The sequence below is a fragment of the Phoca vitulina genome, unplaced genomic scaffold, assembly GCF_004348235.1.
Source record: "Phoca vitulina isolate PV1807 unplaced genomic scaffold, GSC_HSeal_1.0 scaffold10, whole genome shotgun sequence".
NCBI classification, from domain to species: Eukaryota; Metazoa; Chordata; class Mammalia; order Carnivora; family Phocidae; genus Phoca; species Phoca vitulina.
The window spans coordinates 41458263-41477932 of NW_022589713.1; the positions used below are offsets into that span (position 1 = coordinate 41458263).

Genomic DNA, 19670 nt, shown 5'->3' on the forward strand with positions numbered 1-19670 from the left:
ACACACAGCCTTTGTTCACTGTTCTACAGGAAAGAAGCAGTAAAAAAAATCATCTTTGTCCTAAATTAGTTGTACTTTTAAAATAGATCCTAAGGTTTTCCATACATTTAACACCTGTATGTTAGTGGTTTATTCCCTATGTGGGGTAAATAAGATTTTATTCTTTTTGAGTGGCCTTCACAAAAACTCAGAATCTTCTCTCTCCTCTTCCGATCTGCTCTCCCGTGGGATTCATATGTTGCTAATAATTTACCAGACCTGTTAATTCATTAATAGGTCATTAATTTATTAATCCTGCACGTTCATTCATTTGCAACAGTATACTTGGTGAGCTCTCACCACATGCCCAGTGGTGAGCAAGCGCCACCTTGAATAACCAGGATTCCTTTCTGTTTCATAACAAATCCACCTTCCTCAGCTTGTCTATGAGGAGGGCTTACATTCTTGGAAAGCAAAACTGCATCTGACATGGAGGAATAGGTCCTTGGAGTCAGACAGACTTGGGTTTTTGAATCCCACCTCCCACTGCTTATGAGTTGGGTAGCCTTGGAACCATTATTGAACCAGTGTACCTCAGTTTCCCAATGTGAACATGGGGGTGATGCCCTCTCCATGGCAGATTTCTGTGAGGCCTCAAGGAGATCATGTACATCAGGCATCAGTAAATGCTACCTTACCGTCCGGCCGCCAGCCCGTAAGTCGTGACATAGGAGCCGCCATCTTTGTGGGTCCAAAACGGCCAAATAGTGGCAACTTCCTACAGTTCAACCTAATAGGTGAATAAATGGAATGATTCTGCTTGGTTATTTTCCCGCGTTCCTGCCCTCTCTCTGAGGAGGCGTCCCACTGGCACAACAGAACGCACTTCAGAGGATAAGCCCACTCGGCTGCAGCGACAGCTCGCGTGTGTCTTAAAAGCTTGCACTCTGGGAACTGGCACTTTCCCAGCCTTGCAGCCAGTTTGTGAGGAGATCACCGGAATTGCAGCAATTTCTCCGTGTGCTCCGGTTGTTTGTTCCCTGGGCGTCCATCATGGGCTGGCCTGTGTCTGACGCGTCTGTATTTCTGTTCCAGGTCACGCTGCTGATCGCCTTCATCTGCGTCAGGAGTTCTGTGTGGATCAGCTACAGCGCCTACAGCTACTTTGAAGTGGTCACCATTTGCAACTTGATAATGATCCTCGCCTTTTATCTGGTGCACCTCTTCCGCCTCTACCGCTTGCTCACCTGCATCAGCTGGCCGCTGTCGGTAAGGGGGTGGCCCGGGGCCCCGAGACCCGACAGACTCTGTCCCATCTGCCCCTCCCCCACAGCCCCTCCCCCTCCATCACCTCTTCCTGCTGCAGCCCTGAACTTCTCACTGTCTGGTGGGCATCTCAGCCCATGTCCCGCTGGTTTCTAAAGCTCACCTTCCAGGGGCGCCTGGGGGGCTCAGTTGGTTAAGCGTCTGCCTTCGGCTCAGGTCATGAGTCCAGGGTCCTGGGATCAAGCCCTGCATCGGGCTCCCTACTCAGTGGGGGGCCTGCTTCTCCCTCTCCCTCTGCTGCTCCCCTTGCCTGTGCTCTCCTGCTCTCTCTCTGTCAAACAAATAAATAAAATCTTAAAAAAAAAACCAAAAAACAACTCACCTTCCAGCAACAAGAAAGCTGTGTGTGTGTTTTCTCAAGGGACAGAAAAGGGGCCGACTCTGTGTATGAGGTAGGAAGAGGAAGCTGATAAAGGCGATGGGTGTTTATACTGTTGTGATAAGATTTGTCAGCTAAAAGGGACTGGCAGAGTCTGAGGAAAGATTCCAGAAGTTTCCGGGATTTTTTTTTCTTCCCACTATATTATTATTTAAATAGCTTGATTGACATACAGTTCACATGCCATACAATTGCCCACTTAAAGTGTACAATTCAACAGAGTTTACCATAGTCCTAGAGTTGTGCAAGCATCACCACAGTCGATTTTAGAACATTTTCCTCGCCTCAAAAATAAACCCCATCCCCTTTCGCTATCACCTCCCACCTCTCATCCTCTCCAGCCTGAAAGCAACCGTGAATCTACTTGGTGTCTTGTGAATTTTCCCATTCTAGACATTTCCTGTAGGTGGAATCATATGTGTGGTCTTCTGTGACTGGCTTCTTTCACTTAGCAGAGTGTTTTCATGGTTTATCTATGTCGTAGCATGGGTCAGTACTTCATTTTTTTAATAGCCAGGTCCATTGAAAGGATAGACCACGTCTTGTTTATTTGCTTATTGGATGGACATTTGGATTGTTTCCACCTTTTGGGTATTATGAAACGTTATGAATAATGCTGCTATGAACATTCGTGTACAAGTTTTTGGTATGGACATATTTTCATCTTGCTTGGGGATATACCTGAGAGTGGAATTGTATGTCTCATTGTTTGAAGAACGGCCAGACTTTATTCCACACTGGCTGCCCCAGTTGACATTCCCATCGGCAGTGTATGAGGGTTCCAGGGTCTCCATAGCCTTCTCAACACTCATTATTTTCTGACTTTCTGATTTCAGTCATGATAGCGACTGTGGAGTGGTATCTCATGGTTTTGATTTGCATTTCTCTGATGACTATTGATGTCAGTCATCTTTTGATGAGCTTTTTGGCCATTCGAGTATTTTCTTCAGAGAAAAGTCTGTACAGATCCTTTGCCCATTTTTGGATTAGGTTGTTGTTTTATTACTCAATTCTCAGAGTCCTTTGTATATTTTAGTTACAAGTCCCTTACCAGATAAATGATTGGCAGATATTTTCTCCCATTCTTTTGGTTGGTTTTCATTTTCTTGATAGTGTCCATTAAAGCACAAGTTTTTAATTTCAATGAGATCTAATTTAATTACTTTTCTTTTTTTGGTATAAAAAAATGTTTGTGTTTTGGTATAAAATCTAAAAGGCATTGCCAAATCCAAGATCATGAAGGTTTGCCTCTATGTTTTCTTCTAAGGAGTTTCATACTTCTAGCTCTTACATTTAGGTACTTGGTCTATTTTGAATTAATTTTTGTGTCTAGTGTGAGTTAAGGATTCAACTTCATTCTTTTGCAGGTAAATATCCAGTTGTCCCAGCACCATCTATTGGGAAGACCATTCTTTCCCCCATTGAATTGCCTTGTCATCCTTACTGAAAATTAGTTGACCATAAACACATGGATTTACATCTGGACTCTCAATTGCATTGATCTTACCCCACTGTCTTGATTGCTGTAATATTTAACCAGTTTTGAAATTAGGAATTATGAATCTTCCCATTTTTTTCAGGATTGTTTTGGATTTTTGCAATTTCATACAAATTTTAGAATCAGCTTTTTAGTTTCTATGAAGAAGTCAGCTGGGATTCTAATACAAACCATTGAATCTATAGATCGATTTGGAGAATATTGCCATCTTAACAATATTAAATCTTGTGACCTAAGAACATGGAAGGTTTTCCCATTTATTTAGATCTTTAATTTCTTTCAACAGTGCTTTGTAGTTTTCAGAGGGTAAGCTTTGTGCTTTTTGGAGGGGGGAGCTTAAATTTGTTCCTAGGTATCTTACTCTTTTTGATGACATTCCAAATGTAATTATTTTCTTAATTTCATTTTGGGATTGTTCATTGCAAGTGGATAGAAATACAAAAGATATTTGTATATTGATCTTGTGTCCTTAACCTTGCTGAACTCATTTTAGATCTGACAGATCGTTGATGGATGCCTTAGGATTTTCTATACAAGATTATGCCATCTATGAATAGAGATAGTTTTATATTCCCCTCCAATCTGAATGCTTTTTATTTCATTTTCTTGTCTCACTGCAAGAAATTAGTTGAATATTGAAGTGGCAAGACCACACATCATTATCTTATTCCTGATCTTAGGAGGAAAGCATTCCGTCTTTCATCATTAAATATGATGTTATGGAGTTAACTTCCAGTCCTACTTTACTGAGTGTTTTTATCATGAAAAGGTATTAGATTTTGTCAAATGCTTTTTCTTTGTTGAGATAATCATGTTTGTTTTCCCCCTTAATATTCTGTTAATATGGTGTATCACATTGATTTTCATATGTGAAACTAACATTTGCATCCCTGGGATAATTTATGATATATAATTCAGCTTATGTGTAGCTGGATTTGGTTTGCTAATATATTGTTGAGGATTTTCATATTTGTATTCATAAGAGATACTGGTCTGTAGTTTTCTTGTGATGTCTTTGTCTGGTTTTGTTATCAGGGTAATGGTCTCAGAGTAATTTGGGAAGTGTTACCACCTCTTACATTTTTTAGAAGAGTTTGTGAAAAATTGGTATTAATTCTTCTTTAAATGTTTGGTAGAATTTTGCAACAAAGGTATCTGAGCCTGGGTTTTTCTTGTGGGTAATTTATTATTATTATTAGTTCAAACTTGACTTGTTATAGATCTATTCAGATTGTTTATTTCTGCCCGAATCATTTTCAGTGGTGTGTCTTTAGAGGAATATGTCTATTTCATCTAAGTTTTCTAATTTACTGGTATATAATTGTTCATAGTATTCCCTTAAAATCCTTTTACCTCTGTAAGATCCATAGTGATGTCCCCTCTTTCATTTCTAATTCTGGTCATTTGAATCTCGTCATCTTTTCTCTCTCTTTTTTTTCTTGATCAGTCTAGCTAAAGGTTTGGTTATTTTGTTGATCTTTTCAAAGAACCAGTGTTGGTGTCACTAATTTTCTCTATTGTTCTTCTGTTCCCTATATCATAATTTCTGCTTCAATCTTTTTTTCCTTCTTTCTCCTTGCTTTAGGTTTAGTTTGTTCTTTTTCCAGTGTCTTAAGGTGAAGATTAGGTTATTAATTTAAGACCTTTCTTCCTTTTTAATGTAGGTATGTATAGCTATAAATTTCTTTCTGAGCACTGCTTTAGTTGCATCCCATAGTTTTAGTATATTATATCATCATCTTCATTCATTTCCAGGTACTTTCTAATTTCCCTTGTGATTTTGCATTTGATTGACCCAGTAGTTAGGAATGTGTTAATTTCTACATATTTGTGGGTTTCCCAAAATTCTTTCTGCTATTGCTTTCTAATTTCATTCTGTTGTATTTGAAGAACATACTTCATATGATTTCAATCCTTCACATTTATTGAGGTTTGTTTTATGGCTTACCATATAGTGTCTCCTGGAGAATATTTTATGTGCATTTGAGAAGAATGTATATTCTGTTGTTGGGTAGAGTGTTTTATAGATGTCTGTTAGGTCTAGTTGTCTTATAGCATTGAGTCTTCTATTTCCTTGTTGGTCTTCTCCCTAGTTGTTCTACACATTATTGAAAGTGAGGTATTGAAGTCTCCAACTATTATTTTTGAATTACCTATTTCTCCCTTTATCTCATTGAGTTTTTGCTTCATGTATTTTGTTGCTTTGTTATTACGTGCATACGTGTTTGTAATTGTTCTGTCTTCCTGATAGATTGCCGTTTTTGTCATTGTAAAATGTCCCTCTTTATCTCTGGTAACATTTCTCTTTTAAAATCCATTTTGCCTGATACTAGTATAACCACTCCAGCTTTCTTTTGGTTGCTGTTTGAATGACCTATCTTTTCCTTCTTTCTGCTTTCAGTCTATCTGTATCTTTGAGTATAAAGTGTTTCTCCAGGGCGCCTGGGTGGCTCAGTTGGTTGGGCGACTGCCTTCGGCTCAGGTCATGATCCTGGAGTCACGGGATCGAGTCCCGCATCGGGCTCCCTGCTCGGCGGGGAGTCTGCTTCTCCCTCTGACCCTCCCCCCTCTCATGCTCCCTCTCTCTATCTCATTCTCTCTCTCAAATAAATAAATAAAATATTTAAAAAAAAATAAAGTGTTTCTCCACTAGACAGCATATAGTTGGATTTTCTTTTTCTTTAAGTAGGCTCCACGCCCAGTGTGGATCCCAACGTGGGGCTTCAACTCACGACTCTGAGATCAAGACCCGAGCTGAGACGCTTAACCCAACTGAGCCTCCCGGATACCCCTGTATCTTTTTTTTTTTTTTTTTATCCAGTCTGACAACCTCTGGATTGTTTAATTATTCACATTTAATGTTATTACCTGCTGTGTTATTTTGAGAGACATTTCTTTTGTGTTCCTAAGTTACAAGGCCCCTTTCAAAGTTATGGCACCTTTCTGCTTCTTTTGAGAGCAAAGTCCTCTGGTAATGATGCTGATACTGAAACACTCTGAGGAGAGAGAAAGGCTGGGGGCAGGGATGGGGGTGGGTGGAGAGGGGAGTGCATGTTGGAGGGGTAAGCTCAGCCCCACATTTTTGATGAGGTATATTGAGGCACTTTCCATTTAGGACTCTCTCAAGTCAGTTTTCTCTACCCCACGTCCTATTCCTCTTTCTTCATGGGTGAGAATCTTGGAGGTAGGGAACTTCAGTTACTAATCTGCTCTTCAGTCAAAATCTCTGCGGTCCACCTTCTGATATTCCTTTCTAGTCGCTAAAGGAGAAATTGGGGTCTTTGATTTCGCACAGCTTTCAGAGGAGCTGCAGCTTAAAAGTGGAATGCTTTTCCAAAATTTAATAGGTCCCTGCCCTGATGGGCAGAACTTCATGGAGGACTAATTTCTGAATCCTCATGGAAGACAACTAAAAATGAATACACTCTGGATCCAGAGGGAGTCCTCTCGTGGCCCTAAGCCCCAGTTCTCCTCTGATCTGGTGTTTAATGGGGAGGAAGAAGGAAGAAGGTGGAAGCCTTACCCTGCTGCTGAATGACAGAGGTTCAGCCTCATTCAGGGCCTGCAGAGAGGGCATTTTAAGCCCGGAGGGTGAATGGGGTGCAGATGGATGGAAGCAGAGGCGGAATCTGCCCTGCTAGCAAACTCCTCAGCAGTGTGGCCTGAGGGCACACTCCCAGAGAGCAGAGAGAAGATGAAATGAGGACAAAGTGAGGAGGCTTATTAGGAGCCAGAAAGTCAGCTCCCCCCACCCCCACAAGCACTTCCCAGAGGGCCGCTGACCTCACCCTGGGCTGTGACTCAGGTCTGAGGGGGCCAGCACCTCCAGACCGCATCTAAAACTGTTCACAGAGTGGGCAGGCACTCCAGGCAGCCACCAAAGCTAGCACGTTGTTAGCCCAGAACTTTCTCTGAAGCAGAAGTGAGAGGTACACATCTCTTGAAAGGGCTCTGCTTCTCAGAGCTGGAGCTTCCTTTAAACTCTCCAGCCTGGGAGTTGTGGGAAGCTGTTGGCCCGAGGTCGGGGTGCTGTCTACAGATTGCTCTCAGGAGTGGAGCAGTCCTTAGTGGGTATCTCTCCTCACCCGACAAGTGTCCTTTCTCTCTGTCACCTCTCTGGCTGCCTGCCCGGCTCCTTTTCTGTCTTGCGGGGCCTCATCCTGGCCGGCCTTCCGCAGCTGCTGCCTGTGAGCAAACTGCTCTGTCAGGAGGTCATGAGGAGAAGAGGAGATGTCACTGCCCCCCCTCTGTTCCTCTCTTCTGTGCCCAGTTGCCTCTGAGAACCAGGAGTGGACCTCCCGACCCACGGCTTTGCTTTGTTTTTGTCCCCAGGAACTTCTGCACTATTTAATCGGTACCCTGCTCCTCCTAATCGCCTCCATTGTGGCAGCCTCCAAGAGTTACAGCCAGAGCGGACTGGTAGCTGGAGCGGTGAGGACAGTCTCGGGGGAACCTTCACGAATGAGTTCACTTCTAGCGCATTTTCTTCCTGATGGGCAGCGAGGAGATTGTTTCCTGGGGCCTTTCTTTCCCAGAAAAGTACCCATCAGAACCCACCTGGATCCAGCTAACAGCAGCCTCCAAAGAGCCGGGTCCACAACAGAGGGCCTCAGCAGGTGGATGGTCGGGGTTCCTGGCACACTCAGATGGCGCCAGCGGCCCAGCCCTCCCTCAGACAGCCATTCCTTACATCAGGGGGCCAGTCGGTCTTAATGCACATGCCCATTCGGGTCATTCATTGGTGGCTGCCTCAGGCTATGCAAAGATCCTGAGGCCTCTTTGGGGCCCAGAAAAAGAGCATGTGATCAATTAGTGATCCCTGCCATGAATGGTAGCTCTGCTGGTCCTGATTTATAACAGTATTCAGGCTGGGAAACAACGCTCCTAGACCTTGCAAAGGTGAAAATTAATCCATCTGATAGCCTGAATAGAAGGATGGAAATGTATAAAAATATAGTGCTGTGGGAGCTGTGTTTACCACACATATGCAAATATATATACATGGGTGTGTTCATGTGTATGTATTTATTTTTAAAAGACATAGATTCCTGCCATCTGATTTCTGATTTAGCTAATTGGTTACAGTTTGGTGGCCTGTGGGCCAATACTGATTTGCCTCACTGATGAGCAGATGAAATTTTTTGAATGAGGGTTTTTCTTTTTTTTTTTTTTTTTTTTTTTTTTTTAGTGAGAGGGAGAGAGAGCAGGTGGGTGCGAGAGCAAGGTAGGGGCAGAGGGAGAGAGAGAGAATCTTAAGTGGGCTCCGTGTCGGCACGGGGCTCCATCTCACAACCCTGAGATCATGACCTGACCCAAAATCAAGAATCAGACGCTTAATTGATTGAGCCACCCAGGCACCTCAATTTTTTAAATGAGTTTGAAGAAAAGCTCTATGAGACAGGCACTCTTTCATTGATATGTTAGCAAAATTCTCCAGACTTTGGGCTGGGAGTGGGTTAATGCCTGGAATTCCACCGAGGGGTGGGGTCTGTCCTCCAAAGATGGGCACGGGGCAGCCAAGCCTTTGAATACTCATGAGCTTAAGTGCCTCCCTCTGCGGTTTCCAAGGAGAGGGGTGGGCACCACCTACAGCTTACCACCCGCCCGACTACAGACAGGCTGGTGAGGGAGACAGAGGAAACTGGTGCCCGTTGTGTTTCGGGACCACATGGAGAGGTTCCCCCTGGGTTTCATGATTCAGGTTGCACACAACCATGTTTGTTAGCCCCAGAATCCCAATAAGCCCCATTTATCATACACCAGCTTGGTGCCTAGGACCAAGCCTCGGCCATGGGGGAGCCAGAGGAAACAAAAAGATACAGTCCTTGCTTATGAGAAAATGGTCATCCAGTTTAGGAGTCAAGGCCGAGGCCCACAAAACAATCAGCAAACAAGGCATTGTCATCCAGAAGAGCACCACGTAGCAGTATAATAAACTGTTCAATTATGCAGTGCAGACAGTAGGAGACCGGGATGGTATCTAATGTGCTAATTGTGCAGAACAGACAATGAGGGGCCAGGACAGGCTCCAATAGGCTAATTATGTGGTGCAGACAATCAGTGCAAAGGGAGCCAAGGAAAGGGACCTGGGGGAGGGGAAGCCGGCTGTGGGCCTGTGGGGGCAGCCTCTTCTGTGAACCAGCAGCCAGGCTTGGAAAGCAAACCAAACCCTTGGAGACCGTGCCCTTGGCCTGGCTGCTCCCGGGCTGTGCCTACTGCACGTCAGCCCGTGGTTGTGGCCACGTCGCCAACCGGAGGCCATTTGCAAGTCCGGGAACATCTGGGCAAAAATCGAGCAGGGCTCTGGAGCCAGATTCCTGGGGCTCACATCCCATGTCCGGCCCTTGCTGGCTCGTGGCCCTGGGCAGACTAGTTGACTTGCCGTCCCTCCATGTCTTTAGCTGCCAGATGAGGGAGATGGGAGGTAAGAGCAGCACCCACCTGGCAGAGGGGTGGGAGTTGAAGGGACCAGCACACCTAATGGGCTTAGGACCCAGGCGGGCACAGAGTCGGTGGTCAGTAAGTCATAGCTCCTACGTTGCTGTTCACAGGTCAGGAACTGACTGCAGGCTTCCAAGTGCCAGACAGACACCAGAGTGTGTGCCTGCTTCTCTCTGGACCATCGGATGAGCCCCACCCGAGGCCCTTTTCCTCCCTGGCCGCCCTGCTCCTCATCTTTAAGTGAAGCTGGACGGGGCTGGGTCAGCTTTCCTAGGTCAGCGAGGTCAGCCACTTGAGCACTGGGTAGATCCTCAGAAAGGGAAGGAGCGCTGCCTTCACTGATTTTAGTCTAAGATTGTTGAAATATGTGCAAACGTAGAACTGTATATCAAGGCCTCAGCTTCTGGCTATGACACAGCTATAAAGTGAGACAGAACAGAAAGCCATTAAGAGTTAAATGCAATGCTGCCCCATCCAGTAAAATCCATTTGAACGTTAGAAATTTAAAAACCCCTACTGAAATGTACAGTTCCACCTTTTTCTCTTTCATTAGCCCAGATAATTGTCTTTTACAGCGCCTTGGCCTCAGCTCAGTTGTAAATACGAACCCGAACATGGGCCCTGAAGTTGCCTGGAGTGAGGAGGGCCAGGAGGTGGAGCCCAGAGCCTGAGGGCCAGGCCTGAGCGAGGGCCCTGCACCTGAGCAAGGACCAGGTGGTCAGGTCACTCGGTTCCCCAGGCTCCCCCTGGGCCCCAGCTGCTACAGGGATGAGAAACATAAAGGACAGCCTGAGTGATTGGCCCTTGGCCTGGGAACCTCCTTTCTTCTCTGTCCTGTGCAGATCTTCGGTTTCGTGGCCACCTTCCTCTGCCTGGCGAGCATCTGGATGTCCTACAAGATCTCGTGTGTGACCCAGTCAGCAGGTGAGTTCCGGTTGTCCGAACACAGGCGATCTCTGAAAGTTCCCTCTGCTGGGGAACAGGAGGACGGCCTGTTGTGGAGGTCAGCAACAGGGAAGGGCCTCACTGCAGGGGAGGCCTTGAGGGGTAGGGGCCCAGGTGGCAAGGCGGAACCCAAGGCCCTCTGCTCTCGTCCTGTTTCCATAGCCCGGGGCATCCTCACGTGTCTACCTCTGATGCTGAAGCCTTTTCTTTAAATCCATTTCCTAATGACAAAAATGAAGTGTAGAGAATTTAGAAAGTGCACATAAAGAAAAAGAAAAAATTTTTCATGAAAACCATCTGTCATCACGTTACCCAGAAATAGCACCTGCTGGGTGTCTGTCCTTCCAGTATTTCCTCTCTCTGGATGGATGGATGAACAGATATAAAGATACATAAATAGGTATAAAGATACACAGATCTATTTGTTGCTTTTATTAAAGGATCTGACCTTATGTGTTATTTGTAACCTGCTCTTGTTCTTCTATTTAACCACCAATCAGGCATTTTCCCCACATGGTTGGGGATTCTTCTCCAACATGTTTTTTTTTTTTTAAAGAATTTATTCATTCATTCATTCATTCATTCATTCATTTTTAGGATTTTATTTTTAAGTAGTCTCTACACCCACCGTGGGGCTCGAACTCACACTCCCCACTGACTGAGCCAGGCGGGTCCCCTCTTCTCCCTCACTTTTAATGGCTCCATGCCTTGGGTGTAGTCCACTGCACGTCTGTGTCATAGTTTACTTGTCTCCTATTTGGGGTCATTATGTTTTGTTTCTTTAATTCTTTGCTACTAAACAGTGTTGTAAAGAACATCCTTATAAATACAGCCCCACACTCATCCCTAATACCGTTTCTCTTTAGAATGCCTTCCTAGAAGTAACACTGCTAAGAGCTATTTTGATTAGTCCACTTCTCTACTCCAGCCCTTCCTCTCTTTGTTCTTCTACACCACAAAATATCAGAGCACGCACGGCCTGTGGGCTGAGCTGCCCCGCAGAAGGGTTGTTTCATCAGAGCTTCCGTTTCCTTCCAGAAGCTACTGATGCTGAGGGCAGGGAGCCAGTCACAAAAGACCACAGACTGTAGGATCCCATTGGTGGGAAATGTGTCGAATGGGCTCATCCCAAGAGGCAGAAAGAAGATGGTGGGGGGCGGGGGGCGGGTGTTGCCAGGGGCTGGGGGATGGGATGGCAGATGGGCCCTCTTTTGGAAGTGATGAAAGATTCTCACATTGTGGTGGTCAGTGCTTAAGCCATCCTGTGAATATTTGAAAACCTTGGAAGTGTACACTTTAGACGGATTTAGTGGATTGTATGGTACGTGGAGTCTATGTCGGCCAAGCTGTTTAAAGAAAAAAAAAATGAATGATGAAAAGTAGAGAATGTGAAAGAGAGTTACTAGGTAACAGCTAAAGGTGATACATGTGTAAATATTGGCAGAAACATACCGCTTAAAATTCAGTTAGGAAGAGCCAAAAGAAAGAGCTAAGACACTTCAAGTCCCTCTGAGGATGGGCTGGGGGGTGCGGCGAGGTGGGGAGCAGCGATAGAAATCCTCCCCGCACTACTGAATTTTTTTCTCTTTGAGAAGTGTATTTGGAAAGGCTAAAATCATTCCAAGGGCGGTGGGTGCTGGGTGGAGGAAGGAGGAAGTGCACTGAGCCGAACCGGGTCAGCCCCCTGCTGTGTGGCTTCTGCGTGGGCCCTGCCCTGCCAGCTGGCCTAACTTTGCCATTTCCTTCCCAAGATGCAGCTGTGTGATGCCAGCCCAGGCCCGGCCCCGCGGGAGGCCCTGCGCACAGGAGGGTCAGTGGGCCAGCCCCCACGAAGGGCTTCTGACCCCGTGCTCTTGTGCCAAAGCCCCGTCCACGCGGGTGGGCACAGGAGGGAGGCTTCGGCGTCCTCCAGGGCTCCTGAGCCGCGCGGAGCCTCTCTTTCCAGTCGTCCTTGGAGAATAGTCCTCCCCGCCCGGGAAAGAAAACCAGCCTCCAGGGAAATCTGGTCTCTCCCTCCTGCTTTGAGAACCACCTGCCTCAGGGACTGATGACCCCACTTAACCCACGAGGGAGGGGTTTCTGAAAACTCCTGCCTAACTCTGCTTCTACTTCACATTCCTCAGGGGAGTGAAGCCGCCTTAAGTCCTCTTAGAGAAACCAAGCCATCTCCTAATTTCTCCAGCTTGGAAAGCCTCTCTCCGGAGAGAGCCTCTTCCTTGAGTGAGCCGTGTCTGCAGAAGCACTCTGTGGTCAGCCCGTCCCCAGAGAGGAGATCCCGGCTCCTTTCGGGCCTCAGCCTTAATTCCCACTGTGTGTGTGTCTGTGTGTCTGTGTGTGTGTTGTATGTGTGTGTCGGTGTGTGGGCGTGTGTGTGTTTTGTAATAAAATATTGACTTGGCCACTTGCACAAGGATTTCTTATTAACTGAGGCTGTCGACCAGGAGTAAAGTGATGGGGCCCACAAAGCTCGTGAGGACGCCTGGGGGCCCGCTCCTGCGTGTGCACACCAGCCCCTCCCCGGAGCTGAGAACAGCGAAGGATGCAGAAGATACGGGCCGCTCAAGATTTGCATATTTTCAGAGTAAATCGGTGGTGAAGGGTGGAGGCCAGTACCGTTCACACAGGACAGAAAGCAGTACTCAAGAGCGACACAGGCAGCCCTAAAAAAAAGGGGGTAGAAAATTCTGGTACCTACTACAACACGGATGAAGCTCGAAGACATGACGCTGAGTGAAATAAGCCGGACACCCCAGGACAAGCCCTGTCTGATTCCATTTGCAGGAGGTTACTAGAGAAGTTACAATTCAGAGACAGAAAGTCGAAGGGTGGTGGCCGGGGCCTGGGGCAGGGGACTGGGGAGTTCGTGTGTCCACTTGGGAAGATGGAGATGTTCTGGAGATGGATGGCGGAGGCTACCCAACAACACGAATAATACCACTGCACGGCGCACCTAAAAATTGTTAGATTCGTACGTTTTATGTTCTGTATCTTTTACCACAATTTTTTAAAAAAGCAATAGAAGACATTCTGTCTAGGCACCTCCGCAGCTGGAAGAGCCACTTGGGGCGCGGGGGAAGACAGAGACCCAGGTCGCACCCAGCCCAAGGCCAGCAGCACGGCCGGCACCATGTTCTAGCGGGTGCTCGAGAATCCAGGCTGTGGGACGCGGGCGTCTTCCCTAAACCAGGCCCTCCCTGGGACTGCTCAGCCCAGGGGCCGTACCCCCGTGTAACCCAAACTCCATACCCAGCTCCCTGGCTCCCAGCACCGGGAGGTGACCCATGGGGCAGGCGCGGCCAGGCTGAACCAAGTAAAGAGAGGAAGGAAGACTGGACCTGGAGGGAGGACAGGGCGTCAGGGGCCAACCTGAGCCCCAGGAGGGGGCACTGGGAGACCAGGCCAAAGCTGGCCTGCCCACATCCTCCCCCACAGTCAGCCAGCTCCCTGGCGGGCAGAGCCTCCCTGGGGAGGGAGGGAAGATGGAGGGTGGCGCTCTCCCTTGGGGAAGCCTCTGCCACCCACAAGAAAAACCTGCTCAGAGAGGCCCTCTGAGATGGCCTTGGTGGGGTTCTCTCCAGCAGGCTGGTGTGAGCAGCAATAAAACTGCCCACACCTACCCTGAGCAGGCTGGCGGGGACCCAAGGAGAAAGCCGAGAGAGAAGCCAGGCTGGTGACAGAGCTGGGATTTGAATCCGGGTCCGGCCCTCTCCTGGGCCTGGCGTGTGACCACCGTACCCGGGAACGGCCAGGCCAGAGGTGGCCTGGGCCAACTGGCTTCGTCCACAGGCAGTTGGCTCTGGTGTCTGCAGACGGGCCCAGAGGAGGAAACAAGTGTGTTCCTGAGGGAGGCCCTGCCAGGACCTGACACACTCCTTGTGCTTGCAGCCGTGTGCTAGAAGCTTCTCTTCCAGACACCTTTACCTGCTCAGCCCTCCAGCCAGGATGCTAAGATGACCCCGAGCTGGCCCATCCCCTGTACCACCATCTCCCACCCAGGCCTCCTCCCCAGCATGAAAAGCTGACTGTTGCCATGGAAACACAAGGGCCTTTGGGGCCTCTCCTCAGCAACCAGCACTTTGAACATCCTGTGAACTCTCAGGGGTGCTTCAGGGGGATCGTGGCTGTCTGATTTTATGTGCAAAATAGGTTAACCCCTTAAACCACACACTCTCCTGCTCTCAGTAGCAAACACTGACCCTGGAACCCCTCGACCCTCCCGCCCGGCCCCCCCCCAGCCTCCCTCACCTTGGGCAGCTTCAGGGGACCCTGGCCTCGCGCCTCCAGGTGAGTATCTCTGAACCTGCCGCATCCTGGGTGTCCTGGGTGGAGCGGGATTTCTCCGACCCGCACAGCCAAGACAAAGCGGGAATGAATGCAGAGATGAGGCTACGGCCGCAGTGCTCTTACTCCAAATTGTGGGCTTTTCAAATTAATCCCGTTCTTATGGACTGACCTTACAGTAAGTATATAGAACTGTAAGCTGGCCATTTATATGGATACCTTTTTCCTGTTTTACATAGTGGAGTTTCATACAGTTTAGATTGAAAAGGGGGGTTTCTCTGTTTAAAAACAAAGCAAAAAACAAAACTAAACGTTCAGAACCCCCTGAGAGGCAGGTTGCTGCCAGGCTGGGCACCAGGGGGCTGGCTAGAGCAACCAGCCCAGGCTGGGAGAGGGGACATGGCGGGGCCTCCTCACGAAGGCCACCAGGAGGCTAACTGGAGCGTTTGGACCTTGTGAGGTGAAGGGGGCAACTGGTGGCTCGCTGGGGTTTTACTGTAATTTTCTCTGTCCAGGAGAATTACGCAAATGAGAAAGACCACGGTTAACTCCACGCAGAGTTGTGCAAAAAAGGAAATGCGGTATCAAGTGTGCCCCTTGGCTCAGGTAACAGCCGGAATAATGGTCCCGCTGAATATCCACCTGACCAAAACGATGAAAACCCCTCCCTTCCCCGGGCGGGGGGGAAGCACCCCAGGGCTGCCAGATGCCCCGAGTGCCCGAGAGACGGGGAAGTCTAGATTTTTAGGCTCCACATTTCCTGAGTTTAAAAAGGCTGCCAAACAAACAAAGAGACGCTTCAGGCCGAACCAAGCCCGTGCGGAGGCTCTGCGCCGCCCGCGGGCCCTGGGTTTGCCACCCTGCGGGGCCTGCGGGCGCCGGGGACCGAGGGTGTCTGTCGCGCCCCAGGAAGTCAGGGCTGAGGCCGCAGCGGGCCGACGCTTCGCGGGCCGGCACCTGCTTCCTCCCGAAACCCAGGGCAGCGCGCGGGGCGGGGGCCCTCCTCGGGGAGTCCCCGGGGTCCCCCGCCAGCAGCCGCGCCCGCTGGTGCCCTGCCACCCCTCTCGCAGCTGGCCTCAACTTTCCTTTTTGCGAAAACAAAACCCTGCGGCGGCGCACGTGGCCGCCGGGCGCGTCCTCGCCTAGCAGCGCGCGCCCTCTTGTGGCAGCGGGGCGCAGCGCGGCTTTTAACCTTGAACCGTGACTGTGCCAACTCCCCGTTTCCTCACCCCTCCGCGTGTCTCCTCTCCCAGCATAACTTCCCGACCCTCCCATTCACCGCATCTTTGCTTTTCTTATTATATAGCTCTATTGCAGTTATATGGATTGCCTAGAAAGTGCAGACAACTACAGTAGTTATTTGTAATTGAATGAAATGGTCATCGCGCCAAACGAAATCTTTTGGGACTTCATTCACTTACCGTTACGTAGCGGTAACAGACACCCCCTTTCCCCCTTTATGCAACACTTTACATCCTCTGGGCCTCACGAGTCTTGATCCAGCCACCACTGCAGTGCCGGTCCTGCAAGGGCTGTGACCAACTTCATGCCGTCGTAACCACACAGCTGACGCCTGTGGACTCTCACGTGGGAGCTTTCCTGTGGACGCTGCCGGGGTTCCCAGCCAGCACCCACACTGTGCAACCCCCAAGTGCAGGAGAGTGCCTGCCCTGGGGGGTAGTAGCGGCCGATGGGACACAGGAGTCAGTGGATACGTCTGTTCTCCTCTCCCGGGACAAACTGTCCTGAGACAGGTTTTACATCACTTCTCCGAGACAGTTCCGTGGGACTGATGAAGTTTTAGAATATAAGTGAGGTCCGGAGCCCACGACCAAGAAAGAATTCTTGAGACGTCTCTGGGGCAAAAAGGTGATTTTATTAAAGCCTGGGGACAGGACCCGTGGGCAGAAAGGGATGCTGCCCTGGGGTTGTGAGGGGTGGCTGATTATATACTTGGGAGTTGGGGGAGGTAAGGAAAAGGGAGGTTTCAAAAGGATTTTTGTATGTTAAAGACTCACAGGATACCAGAGGCCTTGCATGGTCAAGTTAAGGTTGTTTTTCCTTCTAGTAAGCGTAGATAAGTAAGATAGTTGGGAGCTTCCTGGAGAAACATTACACTTTGCCCTCTTCAAGTATCTGTCAATGGGCTGCAAATTATAAGGACATTTAATTGTATCTACATTCCCTTCTGGAAGCTAGGCCATTGAGAGAAATGCTTTGTCCTTGTAAATTGCGAAGACTTTCGTAAACTGAAGGAGATTCCTGTCCTGCAAGACTGTGATCTCTATCAGTTAACCATTCGTTTTTCCTTTAGGGCAACCAGGAGTGCCTGAGGAATGTCACACATACCACATGGTGTGTGTGTGTGTGTGTGTGTGTGTGTGTGTGTGTGTGTGTGTGTAGGGTGTCAGCTTCTGCTTTGTCCTCAACTAGCCCTCTGCTCCCTCATCAGGACCAAGGGAAGAACCATACAGTGGTGGCCAACTCGGCTACGCATCCTTCTATTGGCTCTCTCCTTCCCAGCTTCACTCCTGCCACACGTGGTTCGTTGGGCTGGATCCGTGGGCACAAGAAGCAGGAAATACGTGGTGGCTGCATGAATAGCCTTACTCAGGGGGTGTCCTTGGAAGACAGGAGTGAGGGGAAATAACTCCAAAAGTCAGAGCTCCGCGCAGTGCATCTGATCATCCACTTGGGTGGAAGTGGCCCAAGGACCAAGTATAGAGCCTTGGGGAGAGGTGAATGGCCAGGGGTCTGGAAAGAGAAAGACCAGGAAGGCCCTGCGGGGTGGGCGGGACAGAAAGCCACCAAAACTCTCAAACAGGCAAGTCATTTGACAAGACGTGGATTTCCTACAAAATAAAAATCCTGGGTGATGAGGCCACTGAATGCCAGAAAAAAGGCAGCGCAGGGGAAAAAAAAAACAAAAAAACCTTGCCCATGGCTATATATTTTAGGACTAAGAGGCAAGGGAAGACAGAATGAAGAGGCCGGTGGAGCTGGGCTGGCTGGGGGCTGCGAGGGCGCACAGAACAGCAGAAGCGAAAACCTGGGGCAGATTTCACAGGTCCCGTGGAGCAAAGACCTCAATCTGAGCTGGTCCCATTCCGACTGCACCAATTAGCCGCGGGACGAGGAGGGACAAGAATCAGGTGTGGGACGGGGTCTCCGGATTCTACCCCACTCTGGAGGAAGCCCCAAATATTCCCCAACTTACTAGATCCGGGCTGTAGTTTTGTGGGCGTTTTGTTTTTTGGTCTGGACTGTGCTCGCTGCTCTTTTGCAAGAACCTGCTCACAGGACACACTCATGGCGACCTCTATTGGTGGTTCATATAAGGGTCAGTCAGAGGCCAAGCCGAGAATGGTGTTTACCCATAAAGCTTGCCAAGCATGAGGATGGAAACCGTGCCTTTTCCTGGGAGAAGAAAAAGTACATTGTCTTCGCGCACAAGGTTTCATCTTGCCAGGGGTGCTGTGCAAAGCTTCAGAGCTTCCCTTCAGTGGAACACCCTGGCCAGCCAGCGGACGCCGGCTTCACCGTAGACTGTGGAAGCTTAAAGAACATGGTCTTGTCCATTTCCACGGTGAGCGGCATCATCAAAGCGAAGGGATGTGTTGCCACCATCATACCTGGTTCTTGGTTTGCAGCTGACGGCGTTGCTAATACTTGATTTTCAGATCTTGTCAGGAGTGACAGCATACACTTGTATTGCTCTGAATTCTCCGGTGACAGAGCATTGGTGCATGGGACATAGCTAGCATAATAATGTGAACTTCCGGTGGTTATGCATTTCCATGACAGCCCCACGGAGAAAACTGCCTTTGCTGCATTACATGCTACCCAAGCACAGCTGCTGAAAGCCAGATGGGCCCTAAGTGAGGACGGAATCCAAGTGTCCTGCCTTTCAAGTGATCATCTTGGAAGCTGTGTCACAGCTCAAGGAGCTATTTCACAATCAAGTTAGGACAAACTGGGGGGCTTAGTTGGTTAAGCGTCTGCCTTCGGCTCAGGTCATGATCCCAGGGTCCTGGGATCGAGTGCCGCATCAGGCTCCCTGCTCAGCGGGGAGCCTGCTTCTCCCTCTGTCTGCTGCTCCCCCTGCTTGTGCTCTCTCTCTCTCTGACAAATAAATAAAATCTTAAAAAAAAAAAAAAAAGACCTTTGGGGCACCTGGGTGGCTCAGTCATTAAGCGTCTGCCTTCGGCTCAGGTCATGATCTCAGGGTCCTGGGATCGAGCCCCGCATCAGGCTCCCTGCTCCGTGGGGAGCCTGCTTCTCCCTGTCTCCGTCTCTCATGAATAAATGAATAAAATCTTAAAAAAAAAGAAGTTAGGACAAATTTTGTAGTAGCCACCAACTATAAGAGAAGTGGCCCCACACCCAAACTGGCTGCTTTGCATATTAACTATCGGGGACAGTACGTCCCAAACCTGGGACTATTCCTCCAGCCTCCACCCCAAGTCACCAGACATATGTCCATTTGAGTGAAGGCCACAACAAGGAAATCGTAGGGGCAATTCAGGCAGCAGTAAATGCCTTCCCCTAGAGCCTGTCTCCCTCAGACCTCAAGGAACTAGAGGCGTCTGACTGATCACCCAGCTGACTGGTGCCTCCAGCGATGAAAACTCCACTTCTGGGCCTGTGAACTTTGGAATTTGAGGACTTCCTCTTGCTGCCGAGAGTCAACTGCTAGCACTACTGGGCCCTAAATCAAACTGTTTCCAATTTGACATTCTCATCTGGCAACTCTGAACTAGATTCCATAGGTGGGACAAGATCCAGAAAGTCCTCTCCCGAGAAGAAAATGGATCTTCTGAT

At 48.7% G+C, this 19670-nt stretch overlaps 1 protein-coding gene across 5 annotated transcripts in view; it reads left to right on the forward strand.

The window, feature by feature from the left end:
* The window catches only part of CMTM7 (CKLF like MARVEL transmembrane domain containing 7), a 51103-nt gene extending 37711 nt beyond the window's left edge, over positions 1-13392 (forward strand). Inside the window, exons 2-6 of one of the 5 annotated variants that reach the window (XM_032408857.1) lie at positions 1075-1248; positions 7515-7613; positions 10466-10547; positions 12320-12378; positions 12692-13392. In XM_032408857.1, coding sequence (XP_032264748.1) covers positions 1075-1248; positions 7515-7613; positions 10466-10547; positions 12320-12333 — 369 coding nt within the window. In that variant the 3' untranslated portion in view covers positions 12334-12378; positions 12692-13392. Of the gene's footprint in view, positions 1-1074; positions 1249-7514; positions 7614-10465; positions 10870-12319 lie in introns of those variants that run through there. The other 4 variants (XM_032408856.1, XM_032408859.1, XM_032408854.1 and 1 more) reach the window with 4 other exon arrangements.
* The last annotated feature ends 6278 nt before the right edge of the window (positions 13393-19670 follow it).